The 17999-nt window shown below is 48.4% G+C and overlaps 1 protein-coding gene across 1 annotated transcript in view; it reads left to right on the top strand.

Annotated features, from left to right (window-relative positions):
- Positions 1–17999, top strand: part of LOC144936930 (terminal nucleotidyltransferase 4A-like) — a 45206-nt gene that overhangs the window by 13243 nt on the left and 13964 nt on the right. Inside the window, exons 3-8 of the mRNA XM_078864170.1 lie at positions 5132–5178; positions 9565–9685; positions 10447–10554; positions 11580–11708; positions 13991–14204; positions 16922–17048. Coding sequence (XP_078720296.1) covers positions 5132–5178; positions 9565–9685; positions 10447–10554; positions 11580–11708; positions 13991–14204; positions 16922–17048 — 746 coding nt within the window. The remainder of the gene's footprint in view (positions 1–5131; positions 5179–9564; positions 9686–10446; positions 10555–11579; positions 11709–13990; positions 14205–16921; positions 17049–17999) is intronic.

Here is a 17999-nt window from a genome sequence, read left to right as displayed (position 1 = left end):
AAGGTTTCGTCAAAGGTACCGCGTGGTGTTTACGGTGGTGAGGCAAGCATCGTCAAGTCAATCTGTCAATGTGACGCGTGCGTCTGGAATAAAGCACGTGACACTACGTTACAAAAGATAGCTGTTGTTTTGTTGAAGCACCACTTGTGCTGTGTCCTAAGGCTGGTGGAGGCACGATTGAAGCCTTGTTAATGACTAAAAACAAGGGTTATATAAGCCACGTGACTTGGACGTACTGCCATAGCGCCCTCTAGCGGCATCATGTTCACGTGAACCCCCGACATCCACACGGTGACCTTTGATGCGCCACAACACGTGCTGCATACTGGGAGCCGCTCTTAAGGGGCCACCCATTGAGTAGGTACGCAAAAATCTGTCAACTTGAGCCCTCCCTGGTACGCACGCAAACTTTTTACACCCCCCCCCCCCCACCTGCGTACGTACGCCTGACGCACCCCCCCCCCCCCCCCAATTCTATAGAACGGCAGATATTTAATTAGTGCAGAAACGATCAAGGATTAATAATATTGACGTGTTTAAGGAAACTGATAGTCCACCGCCGGACTATCTGACTCATTTGAAGGCCAATGTAGACGAATAATTATCGAGGCTTCACCCCCCCCCCCCTGTTTCCTATGTGTACGTACATTGGCAGTAGACCCCCCCCACCCCCCCCATACGCAAGCATACACATTTGGGTTAACCCCCCCTCTCCCCACCATGCGTACGTACTAAATGGAGGCCCCTAATCTCTGCCGTATGTATGTTGAATTTATTTCGCGCCGTACGTAGCCAACCGTGCTAATTCAGAGGTGCGGGGGGAAGGACAACGAACTAAACCCAAAACGATTGTAAAGAAATTAGTTTTCAATCTCTATTTAATAGTGTATAGCTCGATTGGCTTCCTGAACAAAGAGCGTTCCAGATGGCCGCACCACAGTCCATTGGCAGGCATGAAAGAGAAGGCCAAATACACCCGAAGGGTTCTCTAGCTCTGTATTGAGGCCCTTCCGTCAACAGCGGTGTGTTCGTTGTATGTTGGTCAACACTATTTTCTTCGTTATTAGAGCTGCAATGTTGCCACAATTTTCTTGATGCAGTCGTTGGTGGCACTCGGTTGTTGGTCCCATCACCTAAGGCCTTTGATGGGTTGACTTCTAAATATCTTGCCGATAAGCTTTAGTTTTATATTCCACTGTGGAAACCTCTTCGATCTGTGAGTCTGGTCTGATGATTATTCCAAAGTTCAGATATTGTTCTATGGGAGACTGAGATTTTTGCAGCCAGGCTCTGCAATTGTGAAATTCCCTTCCTTGGTTCATTCGGGAATCTTGAGTGTTATGCTTTAAAAAAAATATTTTTTAAACTCTCCTGTTTGTACAGCCTTTTTCTCCACAACCTAAGCGCTTTGAGTCATTGTGGGAATTGCGCTATAGAAAAACAATTATTATTAAATATACTTGAATCCGGTTTACTTATGGGGAGCCACAATGCAGATTGTACCCAGGATCTCCGTAATGACGTCTGGGTCTCCTGGCAAGGTATTAGCCCCCAGAATCGGTCACCTATCCTCTCTTTTCCAGTGTACCTTGTAACTCGTGCATATCGACTCCTTACTTTTCTTTGATTGTACCTGGATTCGAACCCAAAATTTCAGCAGTGCCGGCTATGTGCTGCGAGTTTTGTTCAGTGGAGGTTTTTTGGTGAAAACGGCTTCTGCGGAAAATTGCAGCTGCTGCAGCAATTCAGCATCTGGGGCAGCAGTGTCCAAGTACATTACGGTGAATTGTCGAGAACCTAGTTCCTAGCAAATGCTTGACTATTAACTCTGAGACGTGGGAGCTGCAATTCCATCTTCACCGGAGTGTCGAGCCACTAACGACTGCACAGGGCACATTCCCTAAACATCTGCTGAACCCATGAGCATGGATTAACAAGGAACATCATCTGCAGGAGCTGCTGTATGTAGATTATTGATGTTTCAGAGCTCACCATTTATAGATTTTTTTTTTGTCTGCTACTTTTGTATGATCCATGAAGAGTTTTTTTTTTTAGGGTTAGATCGCAATCTAACCCAAAAAATCCTTTGGATAATATTGGTCGCGAAAGCCTGCTGTGTTAAACTGACTAACCTCTTTGGTTTTTCAAGGATTAAAGAATTGGGGTTCGTGCGCCGCATTTTTTATTTATAAGTGCTCTGTGCACTGCAGTCACTTGTCACGCCTGAGGTGGCGCTTTTGCTGTTTGTTGTGGTTCGAACCCAGCAGCCACCCTGGTTAATAATCCGGGTGTCTTGAACACATGCATGCCCTCCTGCTTTGCTTTCCAGTGGATGCTGAAAAGGTCCCCATGGTGGTATAAAAATAATAAGAAATATGGCCCTGTGTCACAGTCAAAATTTGCCTAGTGTAAAACATACATAGCAAATTACTTATTTTGGGAAAACACGGCAATACGGCCACCCTACTGACACGCTCGTTGAAATTTTGCTTTCACGTGATAGCCTTGAGCTGTAAGAATGGGGTGAATGCCAGATGTACTCTTCATGCATGTTGAACTCTTTTTGCACCATATGTAGCCAACCGTGCTAATCGTTCTAACCCAAAAGTATAATAATAGTTATAATTTGTCATGGGTTCCTTTTTATTGGTGCCGATTCCCTGGAATGTGTCGGCTCTTGGGCCCGGGTGCTGCTGAGGCTCTGCAGTGCCAAGTTTGAGTAGTCTGTGCCTCAAGGCCATGATCCACTTCAGCAATTTCAGGGCAATCATTGCTGCCAATCCTCACCGACAATGCATCGACAGTGAGCGATTTTATGGCGACTTTGGTGGGAGTAACCGTTCTCTTCAGCCACTCAAAGGAAGCCCTTCGGAAACTGCATGCTACACAAGGATTGGGCTACAGATTGTAAATTATCTTGTTGATGAGGGATGGGGTAGGCCAGCAGCACGAGTCACTAGTTGGGTTATTGTCATTCCTTTTATGCAGTCCATTATTGCTCGTCACTTGGTACAGTACAACACATTACTTACCAGAAGAGCAACCCATCCAAATGCTTTTTGTTCCTTCTGCTGAGATTTAGCTCATGCTCTGTGTGGCAGCTGCTATTATGTCAAGCGCAGAAAGCGTGACGCTGTCAGGCAGTCAGTCGCGTGACCTCCGATCTAATCAGACGTTGCCACTCCAGTTGCCAACTAGGGAGGCAGCTTTGATTAGAATTGTTCATATTTTTGGCAATGAGATTTTTACGATGGAAAGTACTGACAATCATTTGTCGGCGATGATTGCCCTGAAATGGACGGAGTGGATAATGGCATTAACCGCCACCCAAATCTGGCATTTCACCCATCACACTGGCCATGTTTGGGCTCCTGTTCCCCCACTACTCTGCTCCACATGGACCTGGCTCCTGCCCTGGCCATGCGTTTCCTTGCACCAGACTCTGATGTAATTATTACCTTCACTTTACACCGTTCATTCCAGTCGTTTAATGCTGTGATTTTTAATACTTGACTTAGAATTGGAAGATTGTGAATTCAAACCTCATGTTGGGGTTTAAGAGAGGTGTATAACATTGTTTTTGAGGTTGACACTGGTTGTGTTGTGGGGAGGGGGCTGTGGGTGGACCCTGGCACAAAAAATTGGAGTATTGACCACCTGGCTCAGCACTTCTAATGGATCTGAGCACCGCACTTGGCTTGGGAGCATGAGGACCCCCTCGCATTCGGCCGTCTCTGGCATAACCCAACAAATTGCGCAAATGACGAGTTGGTCTCAGTCCCGACCCGTCAAAACATCGTCCAAATATACACGTTGTGCCTTGGATCGAATTCTGGAAATTGTTTTCTGATAATTTGTTGTACAAAAGTTGTTTTTGTATTGTTGCGTGGCCTAGTTTAAGTAATAAAATAACTAGACTTAAATGTGAGCGTTTTTACTGGAATGAAAGTTGGAATTTTGTACCATGGGTTCTTCGTGGTGCTGGTACCATGTTAGTTTTTTAAAGTTTTGTTTTAACCAGGTTGTGGGAACTCGAGACTGGGATGAGTTTCTCTTTTGCAAGGGTGACCTGGGTTGGCAAATATATCCAACAAAAGCATTTAAAATGAAGTACAGCAATGAAGCGAATACAAATTGGAACAAAAAATACAATTGTCATGTGACGGCTCTAATTGCACGAACATAAATATTTCATAATACATTGGCATGTAGTTTTAGCTTGCTTCGGCAGTAATTTTACATGGACTGTAGCACAATTTAGAACTTTAGTTATAGACACATTAAGCAGATATATACAGCGACTTTGGTACTGTGTAAACGGTAGGTTACGTGTCAAATGCAAGTGAAGGAAACACGAATCGTCATCTTGTCACCAAGTTGTGAATATCGTGATGTGGGCATTGTATTAGTTGCGGTGAGGCACCCGACCAATGCATCAAAAAATCATCCATGTTTACAATCCAACGGGGTGTCCCCGCTTGCCTTGTTCCAAGTACTCCGAGGTCAAGGTTCTGTTCCTGGGGTGATCGGGCTTTTGCCACTGCAGATCCCAGACCGATGGAATGCTTTGTGCCTTTTTGCTAATAAGACGGTTGAAGTTGTTGAACCTAATTCAAGTCCGGTCTCTTAACTCTCTTCTCTTTAGATTGGCCTTCACCCCCTATTTTTGGTCGTTTTCTATACTCTGGTTCTCTTTATCACCTGCTTTCCATACTTGGGCGCAATGGGATCTACGGATGAAATGCACCTTACAAATGTAACTAATTAATATTATTATCGATCTGTAGGATGTAAATTACCATTTATTTGGATGGCTTTTCATCTTCTCCCAAGATTGCAATGTATTGACCCTGAAGGGAGACTGGCCTGAACACAGTCTGGATGATTTGACTGAACATCTTCGTGACGATATGTTACTGATTACTCCTGCCATGATATGCTATGCCATAATGTTGATTTTTTACTGACGTAAGGTCGATGCTCTTTTCTGGAAAGTCATTAAAGAGACATTAAATTGGCAGTTCAGCAAACGGCAATGAGAGCTTCCCCGTCTTCTAACGCGCACACAAATTAATATTTAAGATGCATTTTTAAACTTTAATGCGATGTCTATTTTTATATTTCTTCTCAGGTCCAAGTGTATGGAAGTGTCACTACAAAGCTGTACCTCCCCACAAGGTAAGAGGCGTGCAGAGAGCCTTCAGTTTTTGTTTGTGCACGTGTGGCGAGTCGCAATGATTTAGTGGCACTACGCTGCAATCCTGGCAACCTGGATTACATTCCCAGCCATGCATGATGGCATTGGCAAGTCGTTTCTACAGCTGACTTTGCAATTCCTAGGTTCATTTAACCTGAAATGAAGAGCGTAATTTCTTAATAAAATGAACAATGAGGTGGAGTGAACGGCCCTTTATCCAGTGGTGGAAGTTCTACATTCCATGACGGACTGATCTATCCGTAGGGCTACCACTGTTGACCTGCTCTACAAAGTTGTTACCAACTTTATTGGCCTCGGAGGGATGATTGGACAAATCAATATCCAACCAGTATTGGAGCTCTCGCAACCTTTGCGATTGTAGGCCACCTGCTCTACTACCACTCAGCCACTTGGCCGTATTTAAATGAATACCCGGGACAATTTGTAAACGAGCTTTGTAGGAACACCAAGGTGGCTGGATGTCGCGACTGCCACACCAGCACCCTTCGCGTGCCACTGCTTAACGTGTGCTACCCCGGCGTCAATAGGGGCTCGCTGAGCAGCATTCATCCTTTAAAAAAACAACAAGTTCCATTTCCTACTTGCCTCGGCGATCTCCAGAAACAAATTACAACTTTCTCCTAAGGCTGTTGCCAATAAAAGGGACCGTTTGTTTCCTTTCACGCTGCTGGGACATGAGGTACACATCCGCTTGATTTTCATTTCGTCACCCAACATTTCCCCCCCCCCCCCCCCCCCCCCCGTTCTCTAAAAGGCTTTAACGTAGGACACAAATTAGTCCGCTGTGCTTGGTCCCGTTTTGATGAAACGCCCCGTTATTTATGCGGGTGGACAAGTGGCATTTTATTCGCTGGAGGAGAGTGGTGCATTTCTGCCAAAAAAAAATCTCGTGAAAGGGAGCCTTTTTTAATAAAATGGAAATGAGTGTTGTGCTTTGATGGTGTTTGTACAAGCCCATTTTGAAGCACTGCCCTTCCCTCAAGTATGCTGGCTGTGTGTAACGGGGAAAAAAAAGTGCACGTTGGCTTTTTAAAAGCTATTAAAGTGAGTTGAAGACATGTGCAGTGTGGGTGTCCGGTGTTGGAAACACTCCGCATGGCGTGCGTGGAGAGCTATTTGGTGCAGCGCGCGATCGTGAGAAGCGCCGACAGAGCCTCGAAAGCCTCCTGCGCGCAGCAGACCTGGTCCAGGCTGCAAACAGGTTCCATGGCTCGCTCACGGGGCTTGTTACCGCTGTGGTGGTTTTGCATTTTTTAGGTCCATGACAATGCACTCGCCCCTTGTGGGCCTATAAATAAAAAATGTATTCCTAATGCTGCGATATGATGTAAACAAAGTCTTTGTGCGCGGTTGCTTGCGTGCATTGCAAGCGTAGGAATTCGATTTTAATCTCCGAATTGGTGAATTGTTACACCCTCGCTTGTTACGGATGCAGCTTTATGCTATGATAATTTGCATAGGTGACACTATTGAATGAAAGTTACAAGGTCAAATTTTCGTAAGGGTTCAGCTTAGGGGTCGGCACGGTTTGGCTCAAACCACCAAACCGCGGTTTGAACCGAACCAAATCGGTTTGGTTTGGCTCTGTTTGAACTGGTTCGGTTTGGTTTGGGGCTACGAAAACCGACTCGGTTTGGCTCGGACAGGGTGGAACCGGCTCAAACTAGTTTGGTTGGTTGTAAAGGCGACACGAAAGGACATGCTGTAGTTGCCTTTGCCTGCGAATTCACTTTGCAATTGCATCTCCATGGCTCGAGCGGCTCAAGACGGCGCCATCCCCGGCGGCTCCAGCATCACAAGGTATCTCATCCACGACGTGGAAGAGACCAAACACGCCGGTAGCGACGAGGAGCCGATGGCGAGCGAACGTGAGAGCCCGGACGCCACGCGCGGCGACACGCGGCAGAGCCTCATGCGCACCCTCGGCGCCGCAGCGCTGCAGACCGCGACGCAGCCCAAGCCCAAGAAGGCCCGTGTGTCCCGAGCGCTGTGGCACGACGAGTACTTTGAGACGAGCCAGGCCGCGGGCGACGTGCAGAGCCGGACCTGCAAGATCTGCACCCTCCAGTACGCGGGCTCCACCTCCTCGGGCACCCGTATCAAGCATCTCAAGACCCATGGGATCGTCGACCCCGAGTCGCCCACGGTCGTCACGTCGCCGCCGACGGGGAAGGGTTTGCTCGTGCAGTCCAAGATGGCCACGCCCATGTCAGCGCACGCGAGCAAGGCCATGGACAGCTTTGTCGCCGAGTACATCGCGACGAGTGGTCTAGGCCATAAAGACGTAACATAGGATCCCTTTACGACTCTTCTTCAACGAGCTGCCCCGGGTTACGAGCCCAAGTCTGAGCGCACGGTCAAGCTCCGCATGCTCGAGATGTATGTCGTCCTCAAGCTACTCGTGCTACAGTACTTTACTACTTTTGGCTCTTGCGTCTCCTTGACCTACGACGGTTGGACAAACGACGCCATGACCGGCTTCTTCTCGGTCACCCTCCACTGGATGGACCCGGCGTCGTTCTCCATGTGCAACTGCATCATTGACTTCTTTTGGGTGGCCCGGGCGAAGGCGTGGGCAAGCGCATGGCGCAGTGCCTGCACGAGCTGCTCGACGACTTTGGCGTGTGGCCGCGCCTGCTCGCCGTCGTCACCGACAGCGGTTCTGACGCCGTCGCATCCGCCAAGTCCCTCACGCTTCTCGAGGGGAGCAACCTGCGCTCGACGTGCTGCTTGCGGTGCATCGCACACTGCGTCAACCTCGGCGTCAAGGCCTCATTCGGCGCGTTCGAGACACTACTGCGCAGCCTCCGCGCGACGCTCGGCGCTATCCGCAAGAGCAAGACGAAGAGGGCGGCCTACACGTCGCTCGCGCGGCACTACCTCAAGTGCCCGCTGCAGCCGCCTTGCCTCGACGTGGTCACACGTTGGGGTAGCACGTACGTGATGCTCACGGCGTCGCTAAGGCAGCGCCAAGTGATCGACGCCATCTGCCTTGAGCCCGGCTGGTCGCGGAGCCAGGCCGGCTTGTCGGACGAGCAGTGGGAGCAGGCGGCGCTGCTCTGCCAGTTCTTGGAGAAGCCGGCGGCCATCTCCGATGCCATGGGCGCCGAGGAGTACTGCACCATCTCGAACGCCATCACGGCGCAGGAGGCTCTCTTGAGCCACTGCATGACCCACCGCCCGAGTCCTCATGTGGTCGTGAGCTCGGCCGCCGTGACCATCTCCGACTACATGGTCAAGTACAGCGACCTTCTCTCGTCCGAACCAAGCCGCGTCGCCCGCTTTCTCGACCTGCGCCACCCCAAGCCCGCGGCCTCGAGCACCGAGTACAGCAATATCAAGGACATGATGACGGACATTCTCAACCAGCGCTACCCAGCGTTGACGACGGACGCGGCGCCGAAGGCGGCGCCGCGTGGCGGCATTAACATCCTCTTTGACATGGTCTACGCGCCCAACGCTCACGACGGCGCCGCCTCCAAGGTCGACCGCTTCCTGCTTGAGCCGACTCAGGACCTGAGCATGGGCGTCGTCGAGTGGTGGAAGCTGTACGGCGGCAAGTACCCGCGCCTACGACGCGTGGCCCTCGACTATTTGCCTATCCCGGCGTCGTCCGTGCCCTCCGAGAGAGCAAACTCGGCCGCCAAGCGCTCCTTTCTCGACCGACCAAACCTGCACAAGTGCACGTTCAAGGCCGAGATGTGTGTGCGCTCGTGGGCGCGGATGTTGCCTAGTGTTGGGGTTTCACTGCCATTGAACTACCACACTGCGTTCAAGGACATTGGGCGTGCCAAGCTTGAGGAGATGGCTGTGGACGACATCGTCGTCCAGTACTTGCTAGTGAATCTCAATATGAAGAAAGCCTGCGTAGAAATTAGCGATTAATACACTTGATATTTGTATTGAATGCGAATATTGTTTGCCGCGCATCTTTTCGGTTCAAGCCAACTCAAGAGGTTTGGTTTAGCTTGGTTTGGTTTGGTTTTGGTTTGGTTTGGTTCAGTCGTCGCTGGTTTGGTTTGGTTTGCTCAATTTGAAACCAGTTTGAGTCGGTTCAAACCGTGCCGACCCCTAGTTCAGCTCGATCCATCTTCCCTCCCTGGGGTCGGTAAAATAAGCAACACTCTTTTGGAAATTCAACAGTTATATCTCTGGAGAGGGATGATGGGTGAAATCAACCGCTGACTGGAAGTTGAACTCGCAATATTGTGATTGTGGTGATGTTTTTCGATTTCTCCCAGGATAAGTAAAGATTCTGATTCTGTATATACCGTATTCTGTAACGCTAAATGGGCTTCCTTTTGCATTTTGTGTGTGTGCGCACGCACACTGTTATCTGAACGCAGTGACATCGACCTGGTGGTGTTTGGGAACCTGGGGCCCAACCCCATTTATGCGCTGGAGGAGGCGCTGCGAAGGCACCGCGTGTCTCGGCCCGAGGCCATGAAGGTGCTGGACAAGGCACGGGTGAGTGGAGTCTTCCGCTGCTGCTTTGGGTTGGCCGTAGGCGACCCATATTCAAATTTTTGTATGGCTGATATGTAGATGCAGAGCAACAACTACAATCTCACATTCAGGTAGTCAAGTCGGATAACCGCGTCAGGAGCAGCCGAGTGTATCGCCGTGATGTCTACTTCATATTTGTGGATCGGGCGTTGCACCGTTAGACGTTGTGCGATCTGTTCTGGATGACCACAGTCGCACACTGGAGAGGTTTTAACATTCCATTTGTGCAGCGGGTATACGCATCTGCTGCCATGCTTTGTGCGGATGCAGTTTTAGGGTGGACCATGAGCTTCGTGGAAGATCAAACCCAGGGATATTCTAACCCATTAAGTGTTGGGATAGGTCTGGAAGGGAGTTCGATTTGCGCACACAGAGGGTGATGCTCTGAGATATTGGAGGCCCCCAAGGGAATAGGTGTGGAGATAAGGGAAGGATAATAGGAGGCAAGATGATCAAGAGGTCCCAGGAGTGAGGTCATCTACGAGGTGAGGATGACATGTTAAAGGGTGCAGCTAGGAGGTCTGGATGAGGGTAGGATTAAAGTCATTGGGAGTGAGGTCAAGAGGTTTTATAAGTGACATCGGGATGTCCAAGAGATTCGGGCTCATGGATGGTATGTTTTTAGAAGTGGGGTCAAGAAATCATGGTGTGATGTTATGAAGCTCTGGGGTGACGAGGTCAAGAGGTAGAGAATGATGTCTGTTTTGTGTGTGTGTGAACAGGTGCCCATCATCAAGCTGACGGACGAGCGTACCGAGGTGAAGGTGGACATCAGCTTCAACGTAGACACGGGTGTGAAGTCTGCCCGGCTCGTGAAGCAGTTCATCGAGGTGTGCAGATGCACTCGTCACACGGCTGCATAACAAAGGCTTTTTTGTCGTTTATTATCGCACAGGACTCTGTCTAACCGACCCAGGGTGGCGCTGTCGTTTATAGGAGGCTATGTACATGTACAGCCCCTTTTTGTCCATCCACGGCAGGATGAGGGCCTCCCCATGCCGTGCGGGTCATGCGGGTTATTTTCCAGCACTTCATGCTGGTCAGTGCTGGTTGTGAAGGCTGGAAGCGTAGACGTGGAGGCACATTGTATAATGATGGATTTTGCCCGCATCGCAATTTGCTGCACACATTGTAGCTCCGCAGCAGCTGTTTGGCAACACGTCTGTGCGTGGTGTTTGCCTATCGAAGACTCGAACCTGCTTGGCCTCCGAGATCCGACGAAAGACCGTTGCCTTTGGTGTAAATTGGTCATAGGCTGTGGTTAGAACACCCAGCTCCAAAATCGGAAAGTTGCAAATGTTGATACTGTTTCAGGTTGTCATCTGAGCCCATTATTGCTCGGGGGTTAATAAAATGAGTTCCGCTTTGCAGAATGTAGACAACATTTGATTGGATACGCTGTCTCCAGGCATGTGAATGTGGAATGTCCCCCATTTGACCCCAGGCCTGCTGGAGGATGAGTGCCCGCCCCATGCTTGTTTGACGATGGACACTGCATAGAAATCTCCTTGTAGATCACCTTCCAGTTCATTAGAAATCCTTAAACCGTGGGTGATGATGATCGTGATGCTGCTGCTTCCGACAGTGGGTGACACTCATTTTGCTGCTGCTGCTTCTAATTGTAGCCGATGCTATTGATGTGGCTGCTGACAACGATGCCGCTCATGAGTGTGGTGAAGATTATTCTACTTCTGTTGACGATGCTGCTGATTACGATAATGCCGATTTATCTTGCTGACGTGACAACATTCGTTGACGATGATAACGACCGATTGTACGTTGCTATATTAACGCGATTCCATCCCCGACCTGTGCCTCACCGCATGTCGGCCCCGTGGCTCGCCCGACGATCCAGGAGTACCCGCTGCTGCCACAACTCGTGCTGGTGCTCAAGCAGTTCCTGCTGCAGCGCGACCTCAACGAGCCGTACACGGGCGGCGTGAGCTCCTACTTGCTCGTCATGCTCGTCGTCAGCTTCCTGCAGGTGCCGCCCTCCCCGCGGCACATCTGCTCCGCTCAGATCATTTCACCGCCGTTATCGCCGGCAACCTTTTGGTTACCGAAACATATCGTCGTTACCACCGCCACCATTCTTGTTACCAGCACCACATTTCATTATTACCAACATTACCTTTTCCACCACCACCATCATTCTCATTACCTCCACTGGCATTACCAACCACAATTACCATGATCATTACCACCAGCACCCCCACCATCGTTACCACCACCACAACCTTCATCACCTTCGCCACCACCATCCATTTCCCCCACAATCGTTATCACCGCCCCAACCACTGATCATTACCACCACAACCTTCATTATCGCCAGCATCACCTTCACGACTGCCATCAATTACCCCCACCATTGTTGCCTCCACCACAGCCACCATGATCATTACCACCACTTTAATGTATTGTCGCGTGGTGCGTTAGAAAAGCTGGATTCTCTGCTGTTTGCGGTGGTGCCTACCATCGCTTTGGCGGCATAGATGGGTGGATCGCACATGGTTCGATGTGTTCCATGCCGTGTGGCACGAACCCAGACTTTCTGGGCACTGGTGGCCATGGTGAGTCATCGCGGATGATGACGATGATGGCGCTTGCCCAGGAACCCATTGGGTGCCAGCTCGTTGCTTCTAAAGAGGGACTATGATTTCATGTTCCCCTGGGTTTTTTCAGTTCTTCCCAGGTACATTCCTGAATTAGCTTTAGTGTGTGCTTGGTTTACAGAAATGTTCCTAGAACGTTGCTGGAACAGCCCAAAATGACTTTTCCCTTTCCCCTCCATCCTTGCGCTTCATGTCTCCCCATCGCATTCCTTCTGTTGCTCTGTAGCTGGAGGGAAGCGGTCGTAGTAACAAAGCAAACATTTTTGTTATAAGTTTCACGCCTGATTTGGGTTCACTTGTTTGAACCCAAGCAGCGATATATCTGGTAATTTTCCTGTTTTGTTTTAAAATTAAAACACAGAAATGGAGTTGACCTGTTATGCGACAGATGGCATTTTGCTGGTGCCCTGTTTCTTCTCCACTGACCCCGTGCAGTTGCGGCTGCTTCTGCATGCAGCCCGCGTCAAAGCTGAGAGGGGGCCAAAGCAAAGTGAACCCGGATACAGCGCATCTGCTGCTGTGGGAATTCGGATTCTGGTTTTTGCTAGCTTGGTTTGCGAAACCAAACCGGTAGGGCCACCATGGTGGCGAGGATATTAACTTCCTCGCCTGGTATACATGAGGTCATGGGTTCGATCCTGAGCCTGACGCCTGCTGTACATTTGGAGTTTGCATGTCTGTCTTTCCTCCCTGTGGTCGTGTGGATTTTTTTCCAGGGTCCTCCGATTTTTCTCCTCCACATATAGAATCGACATGTGTTTTAGAGTAATTGGCTGCTACAAATTTCCATATCATAATCAACTTCATTAAGCTATAATTTGTGGCCAGGTTGCTTCTGATAAAGAACTGCATAGCTCAGTGGGCCTTACCTGGTTAAAAAAATGTTCAGGTGGTTCGTTAAGTAGGTGATTATAGTTGGCCAGAATTGGGCAAAACTTGGCCCACGTTTCACCCAGGCAACTGAACTGCACAGTCCAATACGGTGTTTTGTTTTTTTCTGGAAGATTTGCTGGTTTATCCAGGATGTTTCTGTCGCGCGTCGTCGCTTTAAGATGTTCTCTGTTCATATTTTGTTTGTTGCGGTTGCACTCGACTCAAGAGCCGCATGGCTCACAGGGCTATACCTAATAAATTAAACTTGAAAAACTTGAAGTTTTTTTTCTAACCTAACCTAACATTAAAACTAACAACAACATATTCAAAAATCGCAGTTAACTCTTTCCCATTACGGGACGTCTGGAAGTTCCAGGGTGTGTCCCGTTCACCGTAATCTCGGAACACGCAAGCGGCTCTGCGTTAATTTTATTTCCAGGCATTTGGCCGTTGTTTTTAAAAACCTTTTATTCACCCCAGAGAACTGTAGCAACACGACCGCACTTTACGATAGCTGGCGCCAAACTGCCACGCCTTGTGGGAGCCTCGGTATCGTTAAAGTTAGTTTTTCTACCGGTTTTGTTTTGATGATGTACACGCACGTTATCGGAACGCAAAAGGCGGTAAGAGACAAACAACATATATACTATTAAAAATAAGAATTTCAAATAACTACTTTTTTTACTTAAGATCTCGTGGGAACGCGGCACGAGCTCTGCGAGCCTCGCGGCCACCTCGGCGTCGTTACGAGTGGCACGATCTGTGTTTTGCGCCAATGCAGCTGCACGCGGATATCGATGGGCGCAGCGGGGACGGAGACCTCGGCATGCTGCTCATCGAGTTCTTTGAGCTGTACGGACGCAACTTCAACTACCTGAAGGCGGGAATCCGCATCAAGGACGGCGGCAGCTACGTGGCAAAGGCCGAGGCGCAGAAGGAGCTGGTGGAGGGGTTCGGCCCTTCCTTCCTCTTCGTGGAGGACCCCGTGGTACCAGGTGCGGCGCTCCGCATTATCGCGCGCCACGGTGGCTAGGAGATGTTAACTACCTCGCCTGGTATACAGGAGGTCTTGGGTTCGATCCCAAAAAGTTTGCATGTTCTCCTTGTGGTCGCGTGCATTTAGGGTATTTGGCTGCTATAAATTTCGACGTGACAAGCCACTTCATTGTGCTATCATTTGTGGCCAGATCACTTCTGAAAAAGAGCTGTATAGCTCTGAGCATTCCCTGGTAAAATGAAATATAGTTTTTTATAGTATTGTCATTCATCTTCACTCGGCTTGGCAGCTCCTCGCCGTTGCGTGGGTGCGGCTGCTCGAATGATCTCGACTTTACTCGGAACTCTGCGCCTCCTGCAGTCACATCCCAGTGCTCAATCCGAATTTCCAACAATGAAAACTGATAGGTGTCTATTCATTAGGGATGATGAATCCAGCCTCGCATTAATTCTTTACGGATTTGTCGGTGCTCGACCTATATCTGATCACGCTAAATTTTGTATTTGTTTTCAACCTCATCGGATATTCCATATTCCGTCAGCACATGTGTACCGTTCGTTAAGAATTGTTGGTGAATAATATTGAGTAAGTCAAGTTCAATTTAAATTCCTGCGCCCCCTAAAATCTATTCTTTTCTGAGCTCGCAACCGTCGGAGTCTATTGGCAAAGACACCGTTAAACACTGTCCGCTGACACCTCCGAGTCAAGCCTATTGATGTCTGGAAATCCTTCCGACGCCGACGGTTCCAATTATAGCTTGAGCGGACCGCTTGCAGTATTGCAGATGCATGTCGGCATGTGGATCAAAACGTACGAACGGAGTGCAACAACTATTTTCCTACTTCGCCAAGAAGTTTATGTTTCCAATTATTATCACCTAATAATCGTTATCACGACCGTAAACACACTGAATATGTTGCCAAGAAGCAATAAAACGCAGCGCTTTTTAAATATCATGATTGTTAATGTTAGTGTTGCTGCCAGTGTCATTGTATTGTTGTCATTGCTATTATATCGTTGTTGCAGTCAAGTGAAATTGTCATTAGTCGCACCACCATCGTCATTAGCAGCAGAGTTGTCATCATTGTAATCTGTATTTTCATCAAATTGATTTGATTGACTACTAATTGCAGGATTAATACTAATTAATTATTGCAGAATGAGTGTCCATCGTTATGATTATTATCTTCAGCAACCTTGGTCTTCCTGATTTAAAATTTTATTTTATTTTATTATCCAGCCCGTAACGTTAAGCGCTGTAGTATTTATAAAGCGCCTCTTGTGGGGCATAAACGCAACGGGTTTTTTTTGCACGTAGGTCGCTGGTATCGTTAAAGCCGGCACTTTCACTCAATTAATCATCCAATCGCCCTTATTTCAAAGAGTGAGAACAGACTACACGCTGCATTGATGTTCCCTCTTATTTTAGCATTGCCGCCGTACACTAAACGTTGCCGCTTTTTTTTTCCTCTTTGCGCCGAGTTCGCAGTCCTTTTCAGCGGTGCTTTTCAGCACTGCGAACTCTGAAGAGTGGACGTTTGTCACTGCTATGAAATCTAAATTGTTTTGCTTCTGAACAAAAAAGGGACTAAGCCGATTGAAGCGTGTCCCTCTATTTTCAGTCGGTGCCATGCTTCAATCGCAGCGGATAACCTTTCACCGGATGACATTTTCGCCTTTTGACTTGCAATGCGGCCTTCATGTTCGACTATTGGTTCGGAAGCCTCTTCGGAAATGACCGCATTTTGTGACCAAATATTGACATGTGCCAGCATTCCAAACACTGTGACCATCAAAAGGTTACGAGATGGGTAAATTGGTTGCTTGATATTAGACCGTCGAGGATATTCCATTGATCGTTTGCAAATGTCACATTGTCAAAAAGGCTTTTGATTGGGTACTGTAAATGGCCGCTAATGATACAATTGATAGTGCCCCTCTAATGTACAGGCAGTGGTCATTTCCTGGGCAGACGTACACGCACGTTATCATGTGTTAGGAGTCGCTGCTCATCGAACAGAGACTTTGTGGAAAAGGAACCGTAATTTTGTTGGAGGTGCCCTTGGCATATTGATCGCGAGTAACACGATAGTCTGGGAGAGATGGAGAGCGAGTGGTAGATGTATGGATCAGGGGGCTACTAACTTGTAGGAACACTGAGCTGGCATGCTTAGATCTTAGGCTTGAATCAGAGTTTTAGCCAACTGATTTAAATCGGCTTCTCAAGTGAAGTTACTTGAAGTTTCTCAGCCTGATCAGCTCTGCCCAAACAACGCATCGCTTTACATTGGTTTGTCACTGAATGTGGCCTATTACATCTGAGGATTAAATATATCAGATGAGGCTCATTACAGGGCATATAAAGAGGTGCACCTTCTAGTGTGCATAGGAGGCTATTGAATGACCTCAGAAATAGTTTGATGCCTAGTTATTTGGTGACACAAGGTAATTGTTACCCTACTTGCTGTGAAAGTTCCGATGGTGTTTTTTTTTATCTCGACACCACTCCAAATCACAATTGAAATCTAATTGGGAGGGGAAAAAAACTATTAAAGAACAATCAACTCCTATGCAAGTTGTATGATGGCTTGTTTGACGGCGGGAGTTGCCGAGAACAATTATTGCCAGCGACATCGTCGCTGGGAGAATGTGTGACGACGACGTTGTGGCGTCGGCTTCACATGTTGGTGTGCGCGTCTATCCTCTGTGGCGCAGGTCAGGACCTTGGGCGGAGTTCGTACGGGGCGATGCAGGCCCGGCAAGCCTTCGACTACGCCTACACGGTGCTGAACCGTGCCGTCTGCTCACAGGCCAAGTATTACCCCAACCGCGACCTGGACAGGTGGGCCGCCAGCTCGCTCCCTCGCTCCCCTGTGCATTGCTTGTTGACTGCCGCATGAGCAAGCAGAACCTCCGATTTGGCACGTTTGGCTACATATAATGCGAAAGAAGTTGTGCCTACATGCATACAGAACCACTACGAGTCCTCCTCGCCGTCAGCTAGAGGCTTCGCAGCGTCGGAGTGGTGGCCATCTATGTCGGTATCCTCACCGTCAGAGTTCTTTACTTATTTTTTTATTCCATTTTAGTAGGTGCACAAACCGCGATGGTCATAAGTCCCGAACGTTGTGTGAGGAGGGGGAGATTGGGCTCGCTGCTGCCCCACCGAGTGGGGACCGCGAGAGGGGTACGTGAACTTTTATGTGGTGAGGGGAAGGTGAGGGTAGAAGAACTTTTTAGTAAGGGAGTAGAGGGGAGCAGGTGGGAATAAGGGGGGAATTCTTTGCATTGTTAAAGATTGGAAATTTCCTACAGGCCACAGGAACCATGGACAAGAGAAGGCTTTTTGAGCCGGTAACAGCGTGCCTGCCACCCCTCCCCTTGGACCTGTTACCCACAATTCACAGGGAGCTGTCGTGAATATTAGCAGTGTCATCATTGGCAACAGTGTCAGCAGCATCAGACTAATGGTCGTCTTGTTATCTCCATAAGGGTAGTCTTAGACGGACAAACATTTATTTTGAAGCTTGTGATGGCATTGGGTGTCATCTTCTTGGTTCTTTCGGTAAAGTCACGTTGAAGGGAAATAATAAAATAATAAAAATAAACATAATAAAATAATTCTCACTAATAATTCTCACTAGTGAGAATTATTTTATCATGTTTTATTTTTATTATTTTATTATTTCCCTTCTACGTGACTTTACCGAAAGAACCAAGAAGATGAATCCCTGCAGTCACGAAAGCTTTAAATCGGCATTGGGTGTTTTTTTTTTAAAGCAGGTGTCCAATA

Source organism: Lampetra fluviatilis, chromosome 17 (genome assembly GCF_964198595.1).
Source record: "Lampetra fluviatilis chromosome 17, kcLamFluv1.1, whole genome shotgun sequence".
NCBI classification, from domain to species: Eukaryota; Metazoa; Chordata; class Hyperoartia; order Petromyzontiformes; family Petromyzontidae; genus Lampetra; species Lampetra fluviatilis.
The sequence above is the reverse complement of the archived record's forward strand: the minus strand, read 5'-3'. Positions and strand labels throughout refer to the sequence as shown.